Source organism: Epargyreus clarus, unplaced genomic scaffold (assembly GCF_041222505.1).
Source record: "Epargyreus clarus isolate Ecla_fem2 unplaced genomic scaffold, WU_Ecla_fem_2.2 ptg000006l, whole genome shotgun sequence".
Classification (NCBI taxonomy): domain Eukaryota; kingdom Metazoa; phylum Arthropoda; class Insecta; order Lepidoptera; family Hesperiidae; genus Epargyreus; species Epargyreus clarus.
In genome coordinates, this window is record NW_027332214.1 from 6,710,735 (window position 1) to 6,734,635 (window position 23,901).

At 36.2% G+C, this 23,901-nt stretch overlaps 4 protein-coding genes across 6 annotated transcripts; 2 read left to right on the forward strand and 2 right to left on the reverse strand.

Annotated features, from left to right (window-relative positions):
- Positions 1 to 1,840: 1,840 nt before the first annotated feature.
- Positions 1,841 to 5,282, reverse strand: LOC140742833 (cilia- and flagella-associated protein 36). Of its 3 annotated transcripts, none has more exons than XM_073073870.1 (8): positions 5,220 to 5,282; positions 4,896 to 4,987; positions 4,659 to 4,735; positions 4,296 to 4,499; positions 3,803 to 3,939; positions 3,327 to 3,522; positions 2,646 to 2,772; positions 1,841 to 2,292 (listed from the first exon to the last, which is right to left on the reverse strand). In XM_073073870.1, exons 4-8 carry the CDS (start codon positions 4,488 to 4,490, stop codon positions 2,132 to 2,134), a joined length of 816 nt encoding a protein of 271 aa, XP_072929971.1. In that variant the 5' UTR covers positions 4,491 to 4,499; positions 4,659 to 4,735; positions 4,896 to 4,987; positions 5,220 to 5,282; the 3' UTR covers positions 1,841 to 2,131. The 3 variants fall into 3 exon arrangements, with proteins under 3 accessions (XP_072929971.1, XP_072929970.1, XP_072929969.1); XM_073073869.1 differs by lacking the exon at positions 5,220 to 5,282 and adding an exon at positions 5,072 to 5,213; XM_073073868.1 differs by lacking the exon at positions 5,220 to 5,282 and having other exon boundaries at positions 4,896 to 5,213.
- A 781-nt stretch (positions 5,283 to 6,063) lies between these two features.
- Positions 6,064 to 8,401, forward strand: LOC140742831 (uncharacterized). The gene is made up of 4 exons (XM_073073866.1): positions 6,064 to 6,448; positions 6,821 to 6,945; positions 7,203 to 7,292; positions 7,856 to 8,401. The coding sequence occupies exons 1-4, from the start codon at positions 6,166 to 6,168 to the stop codon at positions 7,964 to 7,966; spliced, it is 609 nt and encodes a 202-aa protein (XP_072929967.1). The 5' UTR covers positions 6,064 to 6,165; the 3' UTR covers positions 7,967 to 8,401.
- Positions 8,402 to 19,264: 10,863 nt separating this feature from the next.
- LOC140742507 (uncharacterized) lies at positions 19,265 to 20,966 on the reverse strand. The gene is made up of 2 exons (XM_073073401.1): positions 20,432 to 20,966; positions 19,265 to 19,563 (listed from the first exon to the last, which is right to left on the reverse strand). The coding sequence occupies exons 1-2, from the start codon at positions 20,763 to 20,765 to the stop codon at positions 19,442 to 19,444; spliced, it is 456 nt and encodes a 151-aa protein (XP_072929502.1). The 5' UTR covers positions 20,766 to 20,966; the 3' UTR covers positions 19,265 to 19,441.
- A 1,103-nt stretch (positions 20,967 to 22,069) lies between these two features.
- On the forward strand, positions 22,070 to 23,573 carry LOC140742508 (protein G12). The gene is made up of 3 exons (XM_073073402.1): positions 22,070 to 22,377; positions 22,680 to 22,749; positions 23,225 to 23,573. Exons 1-3 carry the CDS (start codon positions 22,129 to 22,131, stop codon positions 23,521 to 23,523), a joined length of 618 nt encoding a protein of 205 aa, XP_072929503.1. The 5' UTR covers positions 22,070 to 22,128; the 3' UTR covers positions 23,524 to 23,573.
- The last annotated feature ends 328 nt before the right edge of the window (positions 23,574 to 23,901 follow it).

Below are 23,901 nucleotides of genomic sequence, written 5' to 3' on the forward strand. Positions count from 1 at the left end.
AATATTTTTTTTATAAAGTTCCTTGATTTTCCTTACTGAAATAAAATCGCCGCTCTAGTGGCGTATTTATAATAATATGTGATCATTGTTTGATGTAATGATGAATAGCATACATTTAAATGATAATTCATACTTCTTTACCGTATATTTAATTATTATTCTGTTACTTCGTCCTTTAGTTTAAACAAACTATATGTTGTGTATGTGTAAAAATGAAATCTTATTGTGATTTATTTATAAACGTGAGAGCGTCATTCACAAATTATTCTGTACAGATATATATTATCTCGTGATTTCCAAAGAGAACATAGATAAACAAATAAAAGAATATATTATATACGTGCATGTTCTTATGATTCTCGATATACAGCGTGTATTTATTTTGTCCGTTACGTGATATGTTTGTGATTTTTATTTGGCAACTTCATTTGAACAATTGATGCTTAAAAGTATAATTTATTTTTTTTAATACCTGTATCTGCCCTAGGAATACATATCAATTTTATATACCTATTGGACAAAACTATTGATCTCTGTAACAATAGACTAAAAATGTCTACCAAGGTTTTTTCGTGATGGTCACACATACGTATCGATATTTGGACGGGGAGTTATTTTTTGACGCTCACAATATTTTTTTTTTATTTCCTTAAGTGTTAAATGTATATGCCCTTCGACCAAAATATTCTTATCATTTCAAAATTATTACATACATACGGGTCAAATTATTAACCTCCTTTTTTGAAACCGGTTTATAAGATTTACAAACAACTGCACCCTATTTAGTTTATTTCCTTTTATTATCAAAAATATTTACTGTTTCTAAAAAGAGATCCTCCCGATGCAAATATCAATGCGATATATTCAAATAATTTATTTTAATAATATACTTTAATAGGCATTCAAAAGTGAAAGTATGCACAGTAAATGCGAGACGAAATTAAATTATTACATACGTGGAATGAATTTGTCAGATAATTGTAAATATATAATGTTTTATGTAATAACTTTATTTTTAAATCTGCCATCATCCACGTACGTACATAATAGTATATAGCTGTCAATTAGATAACACGATTCTTATATTCCTTGAAATAATCTTCCCCTTAAAATACGAAGTTCTAGATGAAGGTAGACTGTAATAATGACTATTTTTTATCTGTCTAGGTGGATGACCATCATAAACTAATTTATACACAGATTAAAATTAAAATAGATTTACCTATTGGCAAGTTGTGTAAAATAAATAAGCTTACTATAATGCTATTATTATGTCACTAGTTAAGTAAGCAATATAAATATAAGGTAATACTATAAAAGGTTTTTGATTTATTTCCTTGTCTGTTTCACTAGAGGTGGGTATAGAATGCTGTAACGTAACGAGCATTGTAACACGAAAGTTAATAAGTGTGGACGCGGCGCGCGAACAATTTGAGAATGTACTAGAGTTTGTCGAGAACACTGAAGACAATACCGTTTCGCCGTATAGACGACGACACACGAGCCGCAGACACTAGCGCTCCGCGCAAACTGCGAGCCCCTTTGTATTTGGCGAATAAAACCGACTAATGGCGCGTAGTATGCACGGTTTGTACGCGAAAGGCGTCTACACTATGGGAATTCTGTTACATTACATGTTACGTTACAGCAATTTGTACTCAACTTAGTTTCATACATCTGAAACTACCCGCACTAATGACATGGTATCAAAGTTTTCGAGTCAGGACACAGTTATAAAATTACATGTTATACAACTTCCCTTCCTTTTTCTAAAGCATGTACTTAATACAAGAAATGAATTTGAATGATGATGAAAAAAGCTAGAAGAAAAAAGTACACATTTAAGAATCAAATAATTTATTTAAAATATTTTATCACGTACTACAATGTGCGTTTATGACAAAGAATTTGGTGCCTTATAGTCGATGATATTGTAACCACCTAAAAAAAGATATGGTAATGTTAATCGGTAGATTACCACCACATTAAAATATTAAGAGGGAGAGAGAGATCAAATATAAGATATAGAGTATTTTCTAATATCACACTTAAGCGCTAGTGGCGCCCTCAACAACACACTTTGTTTTTTGCTACTAGCGACAATCCAGCATAACTAGCGGTATCCATCAAGTTAGTGGCTACTTTCAACTACTTCACTCTTGAGCTTCGAGGCCAGAGCACGCCGCAGTTGCATAGCATCCGAAGGCGGCGCCGGAGCAGATCCTTTGAGTACCGCCTGAGCTACTCTAGCTGAGCGTGGCCGTGATACGCTACGTTGAGAACTTTCGCCATCTGTGTAAATATATAACCTGTTTTCTCAGAATATTTTTGCAATATTTTAATTCTATCTAAAGTGTTAAGTAGGATCGAGGTCAGATGGGAAGGTGTAATTTTAGTTGAAATGATAAAAAAAAACAATGAATGATCGATAGTTATTATTAAGTTCAATGGAAGATACTCAATATCTTGTATAGCCAACCTGATAATTTTCTGGTTTATTTAGTTGCTCATATTTGCGGTAAGAGTCTTATTTTTTTCTTAGTTAACTTTTATGCACCACATTAATATACCCCATAAAACGGACCTTCAAATAACTTCACGCACGCAAAGCTCTACGTTCCAAGATCAACAGGGAATATAAATACCTCTAGATTCCTCTACATTTTCAACAGCGTCCAGTCTTCTCTCGCGCACTTGTTTTTTCAGCGCCAGTAGTTTATCACGCTGTTGTTTCAAGTATTCCTGGCGAGCGCGTACCTCTTCTTCGCTTACCTGATAGTGAGTAATAAATATAGGGACGAAAAGTAATTAAAGTTTTTCTTTTTAATGGTCTGCATAATATTTATAGACTTAGACCTAGACTTTCTTCAATAAGAGCTGGGTAGAAATGGAATTTACCGTACATTGCTTAAAGAAATGCGCGGGTAGATAAAGAAATAATACTACATATTTTTCATGGTTAAAGTTAATTTAGAACGAAATAAAGAATCAACAAAATTTTGTAGACAGGTAAGTAGGTACGTCATTACATGAAAAGTTACTATAAAATAATTATAGTTTAAAAACCATGCTAAAATCACACAAAGATAAAATCGTTAATCCTGATTCCTTACGATATTAATGAGGTGATTGGGATAAAATTATTAAAATCGTGTATTTTCATCGGTTATAAGTGTTCAAAATATTAAATTAATCGGACCGTTCAAAGTGGATAAAAATCAAGTTCAAAGATTCCGTTACATACATACATACATACATACAAATCAAGCTAATAAAAGCGTGATAATCGTAAATTGCAAGCAAATTATTAAAATATGTAACGATACTTGAATTTTCTGCGGAGGGGGCATTGGTTGTGTATTCTTCTGTAACTTTTCCACCGCTATCGGTTTCAATTTCTCTTTCTCATCCTTCATTTCGAAAGTATGCAATTTGGAAAGAAGCGTTTGTTTCTCAGCGACAACTTCTTCAGGCGCCACCGTGATTATTTCATCCTTGTCATCAAAGTCTTGTAATTGCAATCTGGAAATGTACATTGAACGAATCAAAAAAATTCAAAGATTGGGGTATGATAAGTCAACTTTTTCGATCCCAAACACGACGTAAAAAGTTTGATAGTTTTGGTCAATTAGGACCATCAAAATTTAGCTAAGAATAATCTAAACACGTGGAGTCTTGATTACGAAGTCACGATTACGATTACGATACGGCGAGTCGTGAAACTTTTAACATGTTTTTTTACTATCCCTTTTAGGTATTGTGTTAAGATAATATGTGGAAAGGTGTATTCGTTGATACTTACTTCTTTATTTCAGTCATAACGTCGTCATTGTCCGGCCAGTCGATACTTTCGTCGCTATTAGAGGTATCCAAATCTTCTTGATCCATAGAAAATAAACTCGGCATCGTACCGTAACGCTGTTCTATCAGCTCTAAAGCCTGCATATAAGAAATTACCATTATTACTGAATTTATTTTCAAAATTAAGGCCTCGTTCACACATCACTAAACAGTAAACTGAAACATGTGTGATGTTTCAGTTCACTGAATGATGAACTGTGTGTGTGTGAACGACCCAGATGTGTGAACGAGGTTTTTGCGGTAATATTCATGTAAACGTAGCCTTAGCCCAAGAAAACCCGTATTTTGAGTATTTGTGCGAATGTGTATTTTTATGACAATTAAAAATATTTGCCATACCTATCATTATAGATATCATCAAATATTATATAGTAAAGTGATGTCACTTGGGAAATTACTCCCATGAAACTAGAAATCGACTTTAAGTCCTTCACCTGTAGTTGAAGCTCCACATTCTTATGCGTCATCATCTTGACGAACATCTCGTAATCATTGGCAGCCCAGATTTGTTCGAATAAGCGCTTGTGAAAGTACGAAGGCAAACCAGCGAGGTCTCCAGCCGAAAGCCGACATGCTGCCTCAAACTGATCCGCCGTTATTCCGATGTCATCCATGAATGAACCAAGCATTACGTCTACCTGCAAATTGTTCAAGCAATATCATTAAAATAAAATTGTTGGTTATTTGCGTTATTGCGTTAGCGTTATTTTATTTTTTATTATGACATAAAAGGAAGTTAAGTTGATGGCGCTACTGTGATGGATTCAATCTAAATTATGGTAGAAGCGATAGAGTACCAGATTTCGATATTCATTGTGGATCTTTTTGTACTCAGGTTTATCTACGACTTCTCCATCGTCACTGGGTTCAAATGCTGAAAATAAATGCAATTATTTAATATCAATATAAACAGTTCATTTTAATAATATTTATTGAAAGCGCACACAAATTACGCGAAAGATATTTACTCCAAAATGAAATACTATGTCGGATAAAGTTTCATAACTAATATAAGATACAATTGTACAACTTACGCAGGGATTTTTCTTCAATAAATGTTTGAAGAGGCACGTTCCAGACCGGGCCATGTAAAAAGCCGACGAGAGAGTCAAAAACCCATGCATTGCTGTCGAAATTATCCATTTAGACTTAATCCAGATATCTTAGTAATGCACTACTTATGACAATTACCATTAAATACGTATATCACCTATTACGTTCCTTGTAGTTGAGTTATTGCAGCACTAACGCAGTTTCTAACGCCTTGACATTTACAAACTTTTATTTACCCTATTTGTTGCTATAGTTACAGTCACCTGACATTATTTTTCTTGTTTCTACTCAAGGATGTAGCTCACCTGTATTATTGATTAGATAATGCAGTTTCTTATGTAAGTTTTCGTTAAAAATACCTATTGGTATAGATCTAAATATATTTATGAAAACAGATCAAATCCAAATATCGAGCGACCAATGATCGAGACGAGAGATCGACTAAGCTCTAATAAGAGGTCTCAAATCGTAGTTTTATATAAGTGTAGTACCTACTTACAAAGCTTTATTTGGAAGAACGACAGTGTAAACGACGCTTTAGTACGTTTAGTTGTAATTTAATGCTAGTATGAAAAGTATCTGTCCCTGTAGTCCCGGGACTAGAATAGGGCTACGGTATCCCCTGCCTGTCGTAAGAGGCGACTAAAAGGGGGCTTCCGGGGTTGCGGGCGGCAAGATTGGGAGGTCGAGCCGTCCAGCAAGCAACTCCGGGAAGGACGGCGGTATGTGTGGTCGCATACAGTCGTAAACACCAGACGGTGTGGTGAGTCCTGAAGCTCACCTAGGAGGAGCCCGAAGGGGCAACGCGTTCAGAGGACTCCGGTTGCGTTCCGTAGGAGATCCCGGAGTCCTCTTGGCAACGCTGAGGACGGCCACCGGGGGGGTTTTAGTGCGGTAAGAATCCCACATAACCCTGTGTCGCTCCTACGACACTAGGTACCTTTTGAAGGTTTCCCCCTCGTAAACAAAAAAAAAAGTATGATAAATATCGATGCAATGTATTGTCGTGATATTTTAGTATATTAGCATGAATATTTATTTTTATCCAAATATTAAACATTTTTTAAAACACTTCGCCGTATTTTTATAAAATGGGGACAAATACCTGAACGCCAGGTTATGAATTTGATCAATTTGACACTTTTGACAATTTGTCACAATTGACAATGACACTTCTTGTAAGAAGCGCATTTTCGATGTTATTGCGGATATTTTGATTTTCCCCACAACAAGTTTATTACTTAATTAAAAATGTCGAATAATGATAGAATAATGGACCACGAAAACGTGAACGGGGTGAACCTAACACTAAAGCTGGAAACCCGTGATAGTTCACCAAAATCATTGTTAGCGACTGTTTCATATAAAAGTAACGTTAAAAAGAAGATATGGCCAGTGCAATCGTTAATTCTAGCAATATTATTTAATATATTAGCACTGTGTTTTGTGAGAATAAGTATTAGAACTACATTAATCATATTGATTGTACTAGCATTCATTATTTTCTTCTGGGTAACTCATAGTGTTCAGTCAGGTTAGTATTTCTGTCTTTTAACCATAAAATATAATATTTGAAACCGAGTTCGTTTAATAACGATTTTATTTATTTTATTTTTATTTTTATTTTTATTTTTATTTTTATTTTTATTTTTATTTTATTTTTTATTTTATTTTATTTAGCTAATATTAGAATACAATGAATTATCATTAGCTTTAACAGTAAAGGCTATTATCGCTACAATATCACCAGATATAAAAATCTTTGTAAAATTCTTATTAATTTGTAAAGTTTGTTAGAACATACTTGGCTAGTCTATTAAACTCTTAATTTCTATGGTGTTATATTATCAATCTAACTGCAAAATGGAATTGCAAAAGTTTAATTTCAATATTTTCAAAATTTCAGAGAGTATCCTGGTCATCCCAACAGTGGGCATACAGTTATCAGTTAAATATGTTGTTGGGAAAGAGGATCATTTTGTGCCATGGCCGAGCATAGATGATGTGATAATAAATGAAGTTATTAAACTAGTAAGTAATTGATACCATTTTTGATGTTTTATTTGTGCAGTAGGACCTATAAGCGTACAAAGATATGTATTTAAAAAACCAACATTATTCATCATTAAGTAGTAAGGTACATTACTAATAATAAAGTGCTGACAAGTGATTTTTGTTTCATTTGATAATATTTTAATGCTTTGAATTTCATGTCATCTACAATTTTGGATGTAATGTCTTAATTTTTTTATATTTTATAATGTATTGGCTATACTTTTTGTTTTCAGAATCGAGTTCTGTACTTCCTAACTATACTAGTTAAGGTTAACCCCACAAACCAAGAAACAGAGAATATAAAGTTAATCCCTTTATTCAAGGTAAGAAGTTAATAAATAACCACATTTATATAGCTATAACATATATTATATAAAGTTTTTTTTATATAAAGTGTTCTTACAAAGGCCTTATATATATTCCATTTATTAGTTATAATGTGGTAGGCTCCTTTGTCATTCAAGTCCAGAGGCACTGCCACACCTATTTCTATCTAATAACAAGAGTGGTCTGATTTGAAGGGTGTGTGAAGGGAGACACGTTTATAATGTTTACCAACTTAATCCTTAGCAAGTATCAGTAAGTATCAGTGGCTGACCTCAGGTAGGATTATAATCCTATCCTAGGGTTGATTGTGAAAGGTAAATGTGCATGGCAGTTGACACTTACCATTAGGTAGATTGCATGACTACTTGCTATTATAATGATTAAAAAAATATTTATTGGTTTTTGTTTAAAAATTGTAATCATTACAATTTGTGCAAATATTAATTTGTGCCTATATTAATTAAATTCATCTATAAGTGATAAATGATTAAACATATTTCTTATATTATATCATGTCTTTTATTATATCATATCATTAATTATTTTTCTCTATTTGCAGTACACCAAGCCAAGGCTGCCAATGCTTGAAAGAATATACACAGAATTGCAAGCATTATTGTCTGGGAGGTTGACAGAAAACTCTGAACTGGCTTCAGGAGACAGAGGATAATGTAATCAATGATGGTTGGACTATTTTCTATAGTTCAATTAGTGGGTCCTTGCAAGTGTTATATCAGAAAAAAAGGTTATATTTGTAGTTGTCAGGTGTAAAAGGTCTTTCAAGTTAGAAGTAACCATACAGACGTTCACAAAATGTATGTTTGTATTTTTTATTTATTTATTGCATGATCTCTAAAAATAGAAAAGGTTACAAAGGTTTCTAAAAAGGTTTCTAAAAGGTTAAGGTTCATCTTGGGTGAACGCAGAGATTCTTTTTTTTATTTGAAAAATTAATTAAAAAATCACTTTAATTAAAATTACTTAGCGGTTTTGGAGCATGTGTGAACACTGTCACATAGGATATCAAAAGTAGCTAAATAACTATTATTGGCTGTAGGATGGTATTTGGGAGTTTGTTGCTGAATGTATGGCAAGTGGTGAGAGGATAAAGCCTTGTATTCATTAGGCAACATTTGTTTATAAACATTGATAAACACTGTTTATAAACAGTGTTTATCAATGTTTCATCATCTCTGTAAACAGTTTATAAACAAAGGTGATGAAACATTGTTTCTGAAACATGTTGCTGTGCTCCCCACGTTGAATGGGGAGCAAGGCGAAACATTTAGTTTATAAACAGCAGTTGACAGATGTTGACGTATGTTGCGCTTGTTTAAAAACATGGAAATAGTGTGGTCCAACAACCAGATTTCGTATGCTCATAGAGCTTTATCAACAGTATAATATACTTTGGGATGTCTCAAATAAAGAATATAAAAATAAATTTAAAAAATGATGTTTGGGCCGATATTGCTGCAGAATTGAATATTTCGTTCAAAAGGAGGTAGACACCAAGATGCATATTTTACGCTCACAATATTCCCGAGAAAATAAAAAAAAAACTGTGGTGTACTATGCGATGCACTATGATTAGTATGATCGAATGTATTGAAAGTATTGAGTAGTCAGTAATAAATCAGGACTCGAAGATTACGATCGTTTATTTTACTCGAACCTTAAGCATTTTACATTACAAAACATTTTTTTTTCTATTAACACTTATGAATTATTACGTAAGCAGTGTAGACTGCAATGTTTCAGAAACATTGTTTGCGGTAAACTTGTTTATAAACGCCTTAAAAGTTTATAAACAAATGTTGCCTAATGAATACAAGGCTTAAAGTTCATTCTAAAATACTACATATGCTCTCATTAATTTTATTGATGGTTAATTGTTAATTCATTGGACACATTAATTAATTGTGTCCATAGTGCATAAATGCATTTATTATGTTATGTATAAACTGTATTTATAAAATATTATGTTTTATTAATAAGTGAAAATTATGTTTTCTGTTAAAGTATTTTTAAGTTACAAATTTAATTACTTCTGTAAGCAACATTCCATTAAATGAAATGTTTATATAATTTTGTTTTATTTCGTTTGTATGGTATTAATTTCACTGAAGCTTTATAACTGAAAGTTATATTGAAAGTATTTTTACAAGTAGGTTATACCTTTGTTGTGGTAACCGCCGCTCATGGACACCTATAATCAATTCTATGATTCTATTTGAAGACAATTACAGATGAGTTGCCACTCCTGACAACACTAATGGCAGTATTATTTGATTAATGTTTTTCTTGGTATAACTTTTTATATGGACATACTGGTTATATGGTGTTGGCTCATAAATAACTGACCCACCAAGGGTCCTAAATAGTTTATTCATCTGTTGAATTCGGTGGCTTGTCCACTAGTTTACTTATTTTAGATACTCTAATATAAAATCATTGTTTGTATAAAGTACTTCTGGTTAGACTTAATATAGTTTTATTACTTTATATTTTTTGAAGGTGGTAGAACCCTTTGTGGTTCGACTCCGGCGGCACCACCGCCACACCTATTTCTACCTAATAACAGCAGTGTTAGGCGTTGCTGTGTTCCGGTTTGAAGGGTGTGGTAAGGGAGACAGACTTTTCCGAGGCTTTACAGCTTAGTCCTCAGGGGTAGCGGCGCATCTGTGGCCGACCTCAGGTAGGAATATCTAATCCTATCTGGGGTTGAATACAGATGTCCATGGGCGGCAGTAGCCACTTACCATCAGGTGGACTGCATGCTCGTCTGCTACTCTTACATTATAAAAAAAGATATATATAGTTATTCATTAAATTAATATCGAGCATGTGTTCTTCACATGTCACATGCTAGCAATTAAAATTGCTTCACAAGAAAATGTTTGCACGGCATACGTACTTTGCGTTTAACTAAAGATTAACTGATCGGTAAATCTCAATTTGTCCCCACTAAATGCAGCTTCAGCTACACAATGAGCGTTGCTACAACAGGAGCAACACGTTGGGCTCAGTAACGACCCGTCGGCTCCGCTCTACTCCCTGCAAATTAACGCGTCACATGTTCACGGCGACATGTCAGTAATTACACTTTCGGAATGTAAATTAAAGCGTTTGTACGCTCAGTAATTGCGGTGAAATCAAATTGTATGTTATGGTCAGTGGTATCTTAGTGTGTAGATTAAGTTTTACTCTTTGCAAAAAGAATAAAGTAACAAACAACATGATTTTAGTCTGAAATTCATTTGAAGAAATGGTTGTTTAAATAAGTTATATTATTATTGACTTTTAATTCGAGATGTTACGTTACAAGACCATTCACTTTTAGCGCTTTGAATCTCCCAGTAACCCTTGTCTTTGTGCGTCTACAGGTTGCGCCAATTAACGCGCCCCATGTTCACATTGACATGTCAATAGTAAGCGCGTTCACAAGTGTTTATTCATTCATTAAGTGTTCTGAATGGGGTGTTCTTGTTTAGATGTCTTTATATCTAAACCTCGTGCCTAGTCTTAATGGATAAATTTGTATTTAGATAACCTATGTACTTATTTTTAGTAGTTATGATTTAAGATATTTTTTAGTATGAAAATGCGACATAGTTGGGAAATCCTAAAAACTGAACGCCATATTTTCTGTCTTACTAGTCCTCACTAATATAGCGAGGCTTGGAGTAATTTCCCGAGTTGCTCAAATAGCAAGTGATGGAAATTTACATTCGTGGAAAACATGGATTTTAAAACAATGTGTAATAAATAATAATACTTAATATTTAGATTTAAATAGATACACAGATTTAATCTCGGCGATTAATACGTTTTACTTCAATTACTTGTAACATTGTTATTGTAACAACGGTTGGGAATTATAGCCTTAAAGGACGCAGAACCCGCCGAATTGTTGTAAAGCTGTATTGGAATTAGTGCATTCTATCGGCGATAGTTGGACAGTTTGGTAAGGATTAATGGAGTAATGCGATTTATAAGCAATTAAGGACAAATTTATAGCAAACAGTTATCGATTATCGGAAATAAATTATTGTTATTACCGACTTATAGGTACCTAAGTTACAAAGCCTAACTACCTATTTGTCTATTTCATATTGTAGTTAATGTTTGGAATTGTCGGGTTGGTCTCAATAAGTATTTTTGAGGAGACTACGTTTGGTGATTCAAGTAACACAGCATAAAATGGTAGAACCCTTCCTAGTTCGACTCCGGCGGCATCACCGCCACACATATTTCTGCTTAATAAAAGCGTTGCTGTGTTCTGGTTTGATGGGTGTGGGTAAAGGGGACATATTTATTCGAGGCATTTCAGTTTAGTCTTCGGGGGTAGTGAAATAAGTTTGGCTGACCTCATAAAGAAATCTAACCTTATCTGGGGGTCATTACAGATGTCCTTTGAGCAGTAGTAGTCTTTACATGCCAGCTGGACGTGTGCTCGTCTGCTAATCCTTTATTATAGATAAAGATTAATAAAATAATTAATCTATGATTATAGAAAAAAACCTAATAATGTCCGCTGATAGGTAGGCTACTTAATAAGAACGGAAAACATCACAACAGTCTAGAGAACGTCCGATTACGGATTAGGTGAGTCTTCGTGTATTTACATAATGCGGGGAACCTTAAAAAGACCGGGCTTCGCGGTATTAGCATATAAATTGTGTGCGAGGAGACAACGCAATCAATCAAGCGACAGCAGATCGGCAATGCTTACTTCTTTAATATTGTCCGTAGTGTCGCCAAACTTGATGAAATGTAGGAACAATACAGTATATGTAGATCAAATATGGGCAACGTTACGGGATACCGTAAGGATAAAAATGGCTCTTTTACGTATCATCTGCTATCTGACCGTTGAGTCGTCTAGAAAAGAGCTGTCGTGAAATTACTTATCACTTGCTTTATTGGTGAAGGAAAACATCGTGAGAAAACCCGCATATCTGAGAGATATATACAAAATATTAAAGGTGGGTGAAGTCTAGCCTACCAATACGCACTTGGCCTGCGCGTAGGACTATGTCCTAATCCTTCCCATTCTGATAGGAGACCCGTGCCCAGCAGTGGGACAGTAATAATGTCAATGCCTACGTTATCCCAGAATTTCTAACATCAACATGGTGGCACTAACGTTCAGCCATCTTTTTCTTATGAGTGCCTATAATAAAAGCTCTCTTATCTGTCAACGCCTGGCTGGTCTTAATAAACAAAATAAATGTGTGGGCTTTGTGGAATATTGTACTGTATAGGTGTATTACGTTAAATATATTTATACTGGTACGCCGGGATTTGTTATTAGCTAGGAAGATAAGTATATCGTTAAAGAGATTTTCTTATTTATTAATTTAATTTAGAATTCAGAAGAAAGGTAGCCAATACACAAATGACGGTTCATCGACAATCATCGCCAACGATCGCCATCATTATTAGCTAGGAAGATAAGTAGGTACCTACCTATATTGTTAAAGAGATTTTCCGTTTAAAACTTTCATTTAGAATTAAGAAGAAAGCTACGTAGTAAATACAAAAACGACAGTTCATGTCGACAATCGACGGTCGCCAATTGTCGAATTGTCGCTCGTGTGCTACCTGCCTAATATGAATTTAGCAAATTTAGAAATAATATGAATTTAGCAAATTTAGAATTTAGAAATAAGCAAATCGGCGCTTAAATGATGCGTTATAGTGCATCGTTGCGGTGCAAATCAACATCGACGGAATTCAACGTTAATTACATTTAGGAATTACCAGTTACGGTTTCAACAGAATCCAATAACTAATCTCTCGAATCTCTCGGATCTCTCGAATTTCCACGCGTTCGTGAAGCTTAGCTGCATTCTGTACGAATTGGCGAGAACCACTTGATGGTTGTCGAATGTGTCTATTCTGGTGAATAATATGCGAAATGTGTTTGAAAAGTGTGGTAAAATAGTGGCAGAGTTTCCGATTTCAAGTATAATGAATGGAATCTATTACCTACATGTGAAGACATCTTCAAATTATAAATAAATATTTGTAAGTTAGTAGAAACCTTCTATGATCATAGATCTTGAATGCATCTTATCTAAATCTTAATATTAAGTAGGTATGTTAAGTAGATAGATACTACATGTGTAAAGTTATTATTTTGAAATCACCAAAAAATATGTTACCGACTCATAAGAAAACTTTAACCAATTTCGCGAAATATATTCTTGTATACCTACAACTACGACTAAAATTTATTTTACTTGCTAACAAAACGCAGTACACTGCAACTGCTCTGCACCAGTCGTAAAAGCGTAGTAAAATCATTATCCAACTGTTGTAACAATCAGAAATAAAGACACGTTAGAAAAGTTTTCCGCCATTCCCAACTTTGTTCCCCGGGGTTACTTCTTTGACAGTTCGCTTTAAGACCTTATAAATAGTGTTCCCGAAGGAAGAAATTTCAGGATTACTGAGTGTTTTTCATGATCGTAAAAGGTCCGCCAGGAGCAGCAGAAAGTGTAAGCGGACATTAAAGTTTCTTGCTCTACTTATCCTTTAAGGTGAGATGTGGAGTAAAATAAATGTTTTGTTTTGTACCTACTTGTGTGCAACCTTTAAGATATTTATTTATTGGGCCGTGGATGCACAGTTGCACACTTTATCCTTTGATAAAAAAATGGCTAGACGTAACTTGTCAAATAAAATATTGATGCTTACCAAATTCTTAGAATTAGGCCCTCTTTCTTTTCGTGCTTGTTACGCGTGTCCCACCCGCATGCATGTCATTTGCTATCGATCGTATTATACGGACTCGCATAAAGGTTGGGAGAAGAATACAGCGAGGTAATTTAGGTTAGTTGTGGGATATGCGTGCAGGATGAATACGCGTGACATGAAAGAAGCCTTTAAGCACTTTAGCACCTATTTTGTTCTGTAGAAAGTGGAAACTTTAGTAAGTTATTATGTTGCAAAATTATATGGATATTTTGTATCGTATTCTTTAAGTTGTGGACATCACATTAAAAGTTCATTACTGCAATTTATAGAAGTCTCTTATTGCATTCACAGCCACGCATAAAAGTTGCGTTTCAAAATCAAGTTGCTTACGGTGTGGTCTTTTTTTTTTGTCTGAATTTTTACAAAACTGTATTGATAGAAACCTTGTTAGAGGTCAAGTCATTCAGCAACACAAATTATTATTTTACGTATCTTATCTGTTGTGATGGCATTTACCGGTTTTTCTCTCTTTGATAATGATATGACGAACGGGGAAATCCAACATCATTTAGAGACCTACCTTTTTTTTTTTTTTTTTTTTTTTTTTTTTTTTTTTTTTTTTTTTTTCTCGAGGGGGGAACCTTCAAAAGGTACCCGACGACGTGGGAGCGACGCCGGGTTATGTGGGATTTTTACCGCACTAAAACCCCCCCGGTGGCCGTCCTCAACGCTTGTTGGAGAACTCCGGGATCTCCGACGGAACACAACCGGAGCCCTCCAAGCGCGATGCCCCGATCGGGCTCTACCCTGGAGGAGCAGTTTTCGCTCCTCCCACACCATGTAGTGTTTACGACGGTATGCGACCACACATACCGCCGTCCTTCCCGGGGTCGCTAGCTGGACGGTTCGAGCTCCCACTCTTGCCGCCCGCAACCCCGGAAGCCCCCTTTTAGTCGCCTCCTACGACAGGCAGGGGATACCGTAGCCCTATTCTAGTCCCGGAACTACAGGGACACCGCGCCAGTGGGCGCTATCGACGCCTACGGCGTCTCCGTCTCCGCGCGGGATCGGCGCGCTCCCTGGCCCGTTCGGCGTCCTCTTTTGCGAGCATAACGCGGTCGCAGAACGCGACCACGCTATCCCACGCTTCGCCAGAACGGACCATCGCAGCAACAACATTCTCCGGGGAGAGGTCCGGCCCTATGTGCTGCACCAGGATCTGCCGCTCAGGTTGCCACGCTGGGCACTCCTCGAGCGTGTGCTGCGCAGAATCCTGGGCATGTCCACAATGGTGGCACCGCGCTGAGGCCTCCCTGCCTATCCTGTGCAGGTACTCACCGAAGCAGCCATGTCCGGTGAGCACCTGTGTCAGTCGGTAAGTGACGCGTTTCTTCCTCTTTAGCCAGGCACGGAAGTTGGGCAGGATCGCACTGACCACGCGTTGGCGTGCGCCCCGTGGCTCCTGGAGCCTATCACGCCAGCGTCTTAGGGCGCGCCAGCTGGCTCTCGTCCGGAGCACTTCGACCGTCTCATCGGTAGGAGGGTGGGCACTCTGGCGGAGACCGCGGATCTTGAAAAAGATCTCTGCGGTCATATCCGCCAGTATGTCCAGGGGCGGAAATCGCGCTAGGACTGTGGCCGCCTCATACGATATCGTCCGGTATCCTCGTGCGACTCTGATCGCGATCATACGCTGCGCGGCATTCAGCTTGGCCGCGCGGCGCCGGCAGCCCGACAGTCTATTAGACCATACGGGCGCACCGTAGAGCGCGACAGAGCGCACGACGCCTGCGTAGAGGCGGCGGACTTCCTCCCTCGGTCCCCCTAGATTTGGCAGCAGTTTGTGCAAAGCACCCGCTACCTTGTGAATCCGGGGGACCAGGCGGTCGAAATGCTCGTCGAAGCGCCAGCGGCTGTCCAACACGAGCCCCAAATATCTCATGCACCTGCCCACTTCGATATCCGCGTCACCCACCCGCACTGACATGCAGGGTGGTTCCACGCCCCGCCGTAGGCCGTGGAACCATAGCGCTTCGGTCTTATTGCCGGCAACGCTAAGGCCTATTTCACGTATCTTCGCGACAACGCGTGCCACCCCTTGTTCGGCCAACCTCGCCGTCCTCTCGAAAGACTCACCCTCGACCAGTACGAGAGTGTCGTCGGCATAGCAAATAACGCTTACACCAGGAGGGAGCCCCGTCCGCAGTACGACATCATATGCGAGATTCCACAGGAGTGGCCCCAAGACCGACCCCTGCGGAACCCCGCACACGACACGCCTCTCCCCGACACTCCCGTAACGGCCCGGATAGCTTATACTCCGGTTCGACAGATAGGCCGTCAGCACATCACGCAAATAGGGAGGCACCCGATGGTATACGAGGGCCTCCCTTATCGCTTTCCAGGGCAGAGTGTTAAAAGCGTTAACAATGTCCAGGCTTATAGCCAGAACCACTCTGCCACTGGATACGGCCTGCTCTGTCACTGCGCGAACACGGAGTATAGCATCGACAGTCGAGCGTTCCTTTCGGAAGCCGTACTGACTGTCGGATAGATCCGGACCGCTGCACGCCAAATGTCTGCTGATACGGGCGGAAATAATCCGCTCGAAAAGCTTTCCCAACTCGTTCAGCAGACATATCGGCCTGTAAGCCGAGGGTGAGTCTGAAGGTCTGCCCGGTTTGTGGAGGAGTACCACCTTCGCCTGCCTCCATTCCATTGGGAAGCGACCGGCACGTAGGCAGTCAGTGAACAGAGACCGCACTCTCTCTCCTAGGACGGTCAGGGCCAACACCCAGGCCCGACCCGGGATTCCGTCAGGGCCTGGTGCGGTGTTTCGCGCGGCCAACCGTTTTACAGCCCATCCTAGTTCTGTTTCACTGACTGTCAACTCCTCCGTCCACTCGGGCAGTACCGACGGCCCTGTCGCGGCATCGGGGCTATCCGGAGTGAAAGGAAACAGGTTTCCCATAACGACCATGACAAAGTCGGGATCCATGGTCTCCGTTAACGGTGGGACCCATGGACGCAGCTTTCCAAGCACCAACCTATAAGGGCGCCCCCATGGGTCCCTATCCAGCTCGTCCAGGAGTCCCGACCAGCTTCGAGACTTGCTATCAGAGATGGCAGTCTGAAGCGCCACGGTCGCGTTGCGGTACTCCCTGTACCTAGAGACCTACCTACATATAAGTAAAATGTCTGTATGTAAAACATATATCATAGGATTCCAAAATATTATTAAAAATTAGCATAATAGGTAATAAAAAGGTTATTAACTACATACTTTAGCAAATAAATAACGTTTTTAAATACAACTATGATTGAATGCATTTTTATTTTATTTATATCTGTAATACTAATAATAATTATTATTATTTATTTATATTGTATTTTGATTTCGTTTCCCTATTGTATTTTATATCCATACAAAATATGGTACATATTATTTTATTATAAAATATTAATTGTAACAAATACTTTGTAATCATAAACCTTACCTTATTTTTCTGTGATAGAAATAATTATTTTGTGGTTTTAAAGCCAACGAAAGAAGAATCGTATTCCTAAGGGAAATCACTAACTTCAGTAGTTACACGTTTTGTTGCAACGACAGCGATGCTTTTTAATGACTACAATATCGAACCAGATTTATATATCAGCAAATGAGTATATATATTTTTTTAACATAGGAGTAGCAGACGAGCATGCAGTCAGCCTGATGGTAAATGGTTACTGCCGCCCATGGACATCTGTAACCCCAGATATGATTAGATATTAATACCCGAGCTCGGCCACAGATACAGGAGCCGCTATCCCTGAGGACTAAGCTGAAACGCCTCGGAAAATGTCTCCCTTACCACACCCTTCAAACCAGAACACAACAGCGCTTAACACTGCTGTTATGAGGCAGAAATAAGTGTGGCGGTGGTGCCGCCGGACGAGCCACAAAGGGTTCTAGCACCTTCAAAAACTTACTCCATGTTGTGGTAAGTTACAGCCACCTGTGGACATCTGTATCAACAATTCCAATAGGATTGTCAGTCACAGAATATGCGTTGAGCTATCCCTAAGACTAAGAATACTTACCTACCTTACGTGTGTATACATACACAATGCTATTTCTTCCTTTAAAACGATAGATTTCTGCCAGTTGAGTGAAATTACCTAATTTTATTATCATGATTTAATATGGGTAAGTAATTTTCTTATTCATTGATTATATTTCACTTCTTTGTAATAATATAATAATTTAACCTGCAGTGTATTTAAATCCATGAAATTAATTACTTACTTATATTCCATTTAAAACAGTATCTAATAACTTAATTAGGTTAATGAAAGTTTAAAAAAATCCGTTTATATTGAATGATGATGATTACGGCGAATAATAACTATTATTATTTTATATCGAATCAGTACGTAAAGTAAGTTCAAAATGACTCGTATAATAAATCTAGGTATATTTTATAATCTCCTATTAATATAAATATTTTACTATTAATATAAAAAATAATGATATTATACTTAATCTGTGTCACAATATTTTTGCACAGATAAAAAATATTAGTAAATTGTAAAAAATGTCAGCAGCGAGAATTGTTTTCTGCATAGCTGCGCTCCGCTGGGAAATCACCGCTTCAGTAATTACATGTTTTGTGCTCTTTTTGTGATGCGCTGACGATTTCTTTCTACTAATTTCGTCCTTGGTTTTACTGTGTACGGTCATAGATTAGTAAAGATTACTCACTCTTAACAGGAAAATGTACCCAGTTTTGAGAATTGAAATAGTTGCGTAAAAATGTTTTGCCACGCCTTCGTGCTAAAATGTCCCTAAAATATTTTAAATAATTATTTATTTATTACGCAAATTACGCAGTATTAGTCATTCATACGTAAATTTTCTCTAAAAATGTTTTTATTTGTCAAGAATTAAAAAAAATAACTTACTAATAAGCTGTTTGTGGCTTCATTTAATTTCAAGGCGGCGAAGTATCTTTACTAATCTATGTGTACGGTGTTAAAAATTGAGAGCTGAAGCGAATAGGAATAGACTTCTTTGGAAACTAAGGGTCACTTACAAACAAATCTCTTGCTATTAAACAGGTCTGAACATTTGTTCATATAAAAAACGTAATTAAGATGTAGGTAGTAGAGTTGAAATTAATAATCGATTTACCATAAAAGACTTACTAACGTATTGTATTTAATAAGTCATATGTTTTGGAAAAAGATACTGAAATAAATTGAAAAGAAAACACGAATATCTTTTCTGATATTAAATTATTATTATTACATTTATTCGATAACATTAAAAATAATTAAGAAACATGAATAAAGTAGTTTTTCAATTTTTATAAAGTAAAAATGAGAGAGAGCGAAATTATGATTTTTAGCGAATATAACATTACCTATGAATACCTACAGTCTACAGATTACTGATTTATTTTCTTGGTTGTGGATTTAACGTCGACCTGCGATTCGGGGCAAACCTATTTTCTGCATCACGCCCATTTGTATTTATACCATGCTCAATTTGAGACTCGTACTTGAAATTATGTTGACCTGTAATAAACATATGTGAATGAAATAAAGGTCGATTGTAACACATTTATTATTTTCAACGCATTATTTTTGTTAAGCGTTATTCATTATTCTACTGCGGCAGTAAAACGCCACACCTATTTCTTAAGACTAGATACTTAGGTTGATAACAGATGTGTGTATAACACTCACTTAGATAAATTTTATAAGAATATACGTAAAAATACTTTAATTTTGCACCCAAATTGATGTTAAGTGGTCATTGCACATAGACTTAAGACTTAAATAAAGTCGGTACCCCAATTAAAGTTCATAAGAGATGAATTCCTGGATTATATTGCAACGCCTCATATAAGAATAATTAAGTGAAAACAATTCTTAAACAAGAATACAGCATCTTTAGCAACAGCTGTTATTATTAATCAGAAAAAGGTACATTGATGGCGCTGCCGCAGCCGAGCCACGAAAAGTTCTAACACCTTTAAACTAGCCATTAAGAATTTCTTTTAAATATAATGTTATATTATTATTTTTATTTTATTATTTTTAACGGAGTTAGAACCCTTTGTGGTTCGACTCCGGTGGCACCACCGCCACACCTATTTCTACCTAATAACAGCAGTGTTAGGCGCTGCTGTATTCCGGTTTGAAGGGTGTGGTAAGGGAGACAGACTTGTCCGAGGCGTTTCAGCTTAGTCCTCAGGGGTAGCGGCGCATCTGTGGCCGACCTCAGGTAGAAATATGTAATCCTATCTGGGGTTGATTACAGATGTCCATGGGCGGCAGTAGCCACTTACCATCAGGTGGACTGCATGCTCGTCTGCTACTATATTATAAAAAAAAATCCAAATTAATTCACCTTATATTGACTGAATATAAAAGCACCCACCTGAATTCATCTTACTAGATAGAGACGATACAATCGAAGCCATTGTAAAAGTTGGAGGCGGAAGGTCAGGTATTTGAGAAACATGGTACTCCCGAAGCTTCCTACGTTCTTGCTCCTGTATTTCTTCAACCGTGTTGTCACAAGTGGTATTTACGTCAGCCTCCGTGAGATTAGGGTCATAATGGATGTCAATGCCACTTGTCATCGAGTCTTCGAAGCTCCTCGCTTGATAATACGAAAGCCTCAGATGTGAGTAGTCATCAATGAAGCCATCATCCGCGGATAACTCTGACGTTGATAAAATTGATGACGTCTTATCTTCCGTGTTGCTCATCGTTATTCAATATCAAATTTTAGCTAAACAGTATTTTGCGTTGTAATCGTGAGAAAACAGAATGTTATTTATTGCGCAATGATTTTTAAACATACCCACTTTTCGTTTCATACTTTCTGATGTCTTGGAATATTATTTGCTTTGTACCAATTAAATTGCCATGTACAAATAAAACGCATGAAATTAAAATTAAATAATAGGAATAATATTGTTAACACTATTTGAAAATGTTTAGAATTATAAGGTAAATTAAGCTCTGTTCTCAATAAGTATATTCACATTGAAAAAAGTACGTGCAAAATATAAAGGTTTTTGGAAAAGTTAGCCGTCAAGGAACATCCAGTCCCAAATTATTATAATTGATAGATTTATTAAAAATGAAAACCAATAAATATTTTTTACGGCCTAAAATAATTTTTTGACCATTTGTGAATGTGTTATTATTATATTAATTAACTGCATGACAGATAATGTTTGACATTTATTTGTAAATAATAATTATGATGTGTGTATGAATCTGACAATTGTTACTTAATATTATAAATAATCTTGGAAATAATTTTGTCATACCTGACTGTATATTTGCAAGCCTTAAAGGCAAAATAAGAAGATATTATACATTGTCTTAACACCCATTCTACCTTATTTAGCAAATAAAGATTATGATTATGATTAAAGACATTTTGATTAATTAAATAAAACATCCATATTATTAAATCCACATTATAGCTTTCATATCCCTTTAATATTACATTTTCATAGAATATAATTATGTAAATAATTATTAGATTTAAAAACGAATAACCCTATAAATATCACACTTTTAATTATAAATAGTTATTGAGTTACCATAATAATAATCAAAATCAAAACCAACAGAAATGGATTGATAAGCGTATTATTTGTCAATTATTTATTATTAAAAACAGCCGTTTAAAACTAAACATAGAAGGCGCAACATTCGGGTGATCAAAAAAATATTTCGCGGTTTCGTCTGCGGCATTTTTGTATATTATGATAAAAGAAGGCCTATATTAACATTCACTAATACCAGTGAAATATTAAAAAAAAAGTGTTTATCATTACTTCCTTGAGCCATGATATTAAAGTAAGCACTTAATACAAAGTAGGCAGGTCATCAGTTTCTAATCTTACTAGAGTGCTTAGAATTTCCGAACAAACGGAGCGATAACTAAATAATACATGTTAAGACGGTCATGTCAGACATTTTTGATGGTTGCTATCCATTCCTTGATTCAAAACATGATAGCTATTGATATGGTATCGTTATTGATAACAGTGAGTATAAAAAGGTGAGAAAAGTTACAGCATCCATTGAATTCAAGCAACAATTCGGTTAAACATGAAGGTCGCAGTTGTCTTACTAGCCGTGCTGGCTCTTGGCTTCTCAGCTCCTCAGCCAAGGAAACTGTTCCACGAACACTTCGATGACTTCATGAACATCATCTTCGAGGAAGCCGGAGACGATCTTGATCATCTTTTCGAACACTACATCGAATTCGAAGAGTTCAGAGCATCCCTGGACTACGTGCAGACCACAAACTTCAAGGAGCTCGTTTATGAAATGGAATCGTTGCCTGAATTCAAGGCGGTAAGTTGAAACGTTACGATGTCATAATTGTAGCAGCTCTTCTTGGCTTCACAGCTTATAATAGCACTACGTACTAGTACAATCATAAAACTGACTTTAGTAAGATTTATATAAAGCGTTTTAATGAAGTAGTTGTAGTACCTACTTCTATTTTAATTTTAAATCGTTTTTGTTTTATTATTATTTTAATTGTAAATTGTATACCATTACATAAGATATTTAAGTATGTTTTATTTATATTGATGTCCTTAAGATTAGTAATTAAATTAAATAATAATCATGTTACAATTATTTTTTAACAGGTGGTTGAATTCTTAGAAAATGACAACATCGACATTTTGTTCTTCATCGACATGTTTAACGAATTAGTTGGTAAGTTGATAAACATTTATTTTTACCACGCTTTTATTAACTTGACCTGTATGTAAGGGAATATTTGAACTTGATTTTTACTCACTTTGAACGGTCCAATGAATTTCAAATTTTGAACATTTGTCAAAAACCGATTTTAATATCTTTTCCCATTCACTTGATCGTCAATACTAACGATTTTCGTTGAGCGATTTTAGCGTGGTTTTGAGTTTTTAAACTATATAATTATTAATTTAACATTTTGTAAAAATCACATATTTATGAGACTGATAAAACATTATAGATATTATTGTAGTCCTCCTATAAAATTAGTTGTTTCCTAAACATCTGTAATATAGTAGTCATTGGCAATCGAAATATTTTTATAAGAATCCCGGTTGAAAAGAAAGGTGTTCAATAATTGTTAAAAACAAAGTGATGCGTGTCTCTACTTTAAATTTATTGAACTTAAATTTAATCTGGTATTTTTTTCCAGAACAAGCTGTCCCAAGAACTCGCCACACGATCAGTGGAACAAACCTTAGCGCTTTCATCACAGACGCCATCGCCGAGTTCCCTAAGGCTAAGTTACAGGCTCTTTTCGACCAGAAGATGGCCGAGGAAGAGGAGTTCAGAACTGCCATTGACAATCTCCAAAGCGAGGAATGGGACAACGTTTGGTCCGCTCTGTGGGAGAATGAGACCTTCCAGAAGGAGGTTCAGACTCTTGCTGATAACGGCATCGAAATGCACATGCTCCTCGACGAGATTATGGCAGTCTTCGGCCAGAACTAAAGATACTCAATTTTTTAAAGTCACAAAAATGTAAATATTCAAAACTCGAATGCCTCATTACGTTATTTTAATGTAACATTACGATATTCTCAATAAAGTCACATTAAAATATAATTGTGTTTTGAATAGCTACTTACCTGTTCGTTGCTTACAGGAATATTCAACTGAAGTCTCTTATTTCTAACTTTTCTCATCCAATACATGATAGGATAATGAAATCTGCAACGCATAAAGGTCAATAATATAAAAATTACATAACCTTCTATGATTTTACATTATATAACAATATTTTTTATAAAACCATGACATTTCACAACAACACTTAAGTGCGCTTAGCAAAATAAAGATGTTTTAATTTACTCATCCACTCCGTAATAT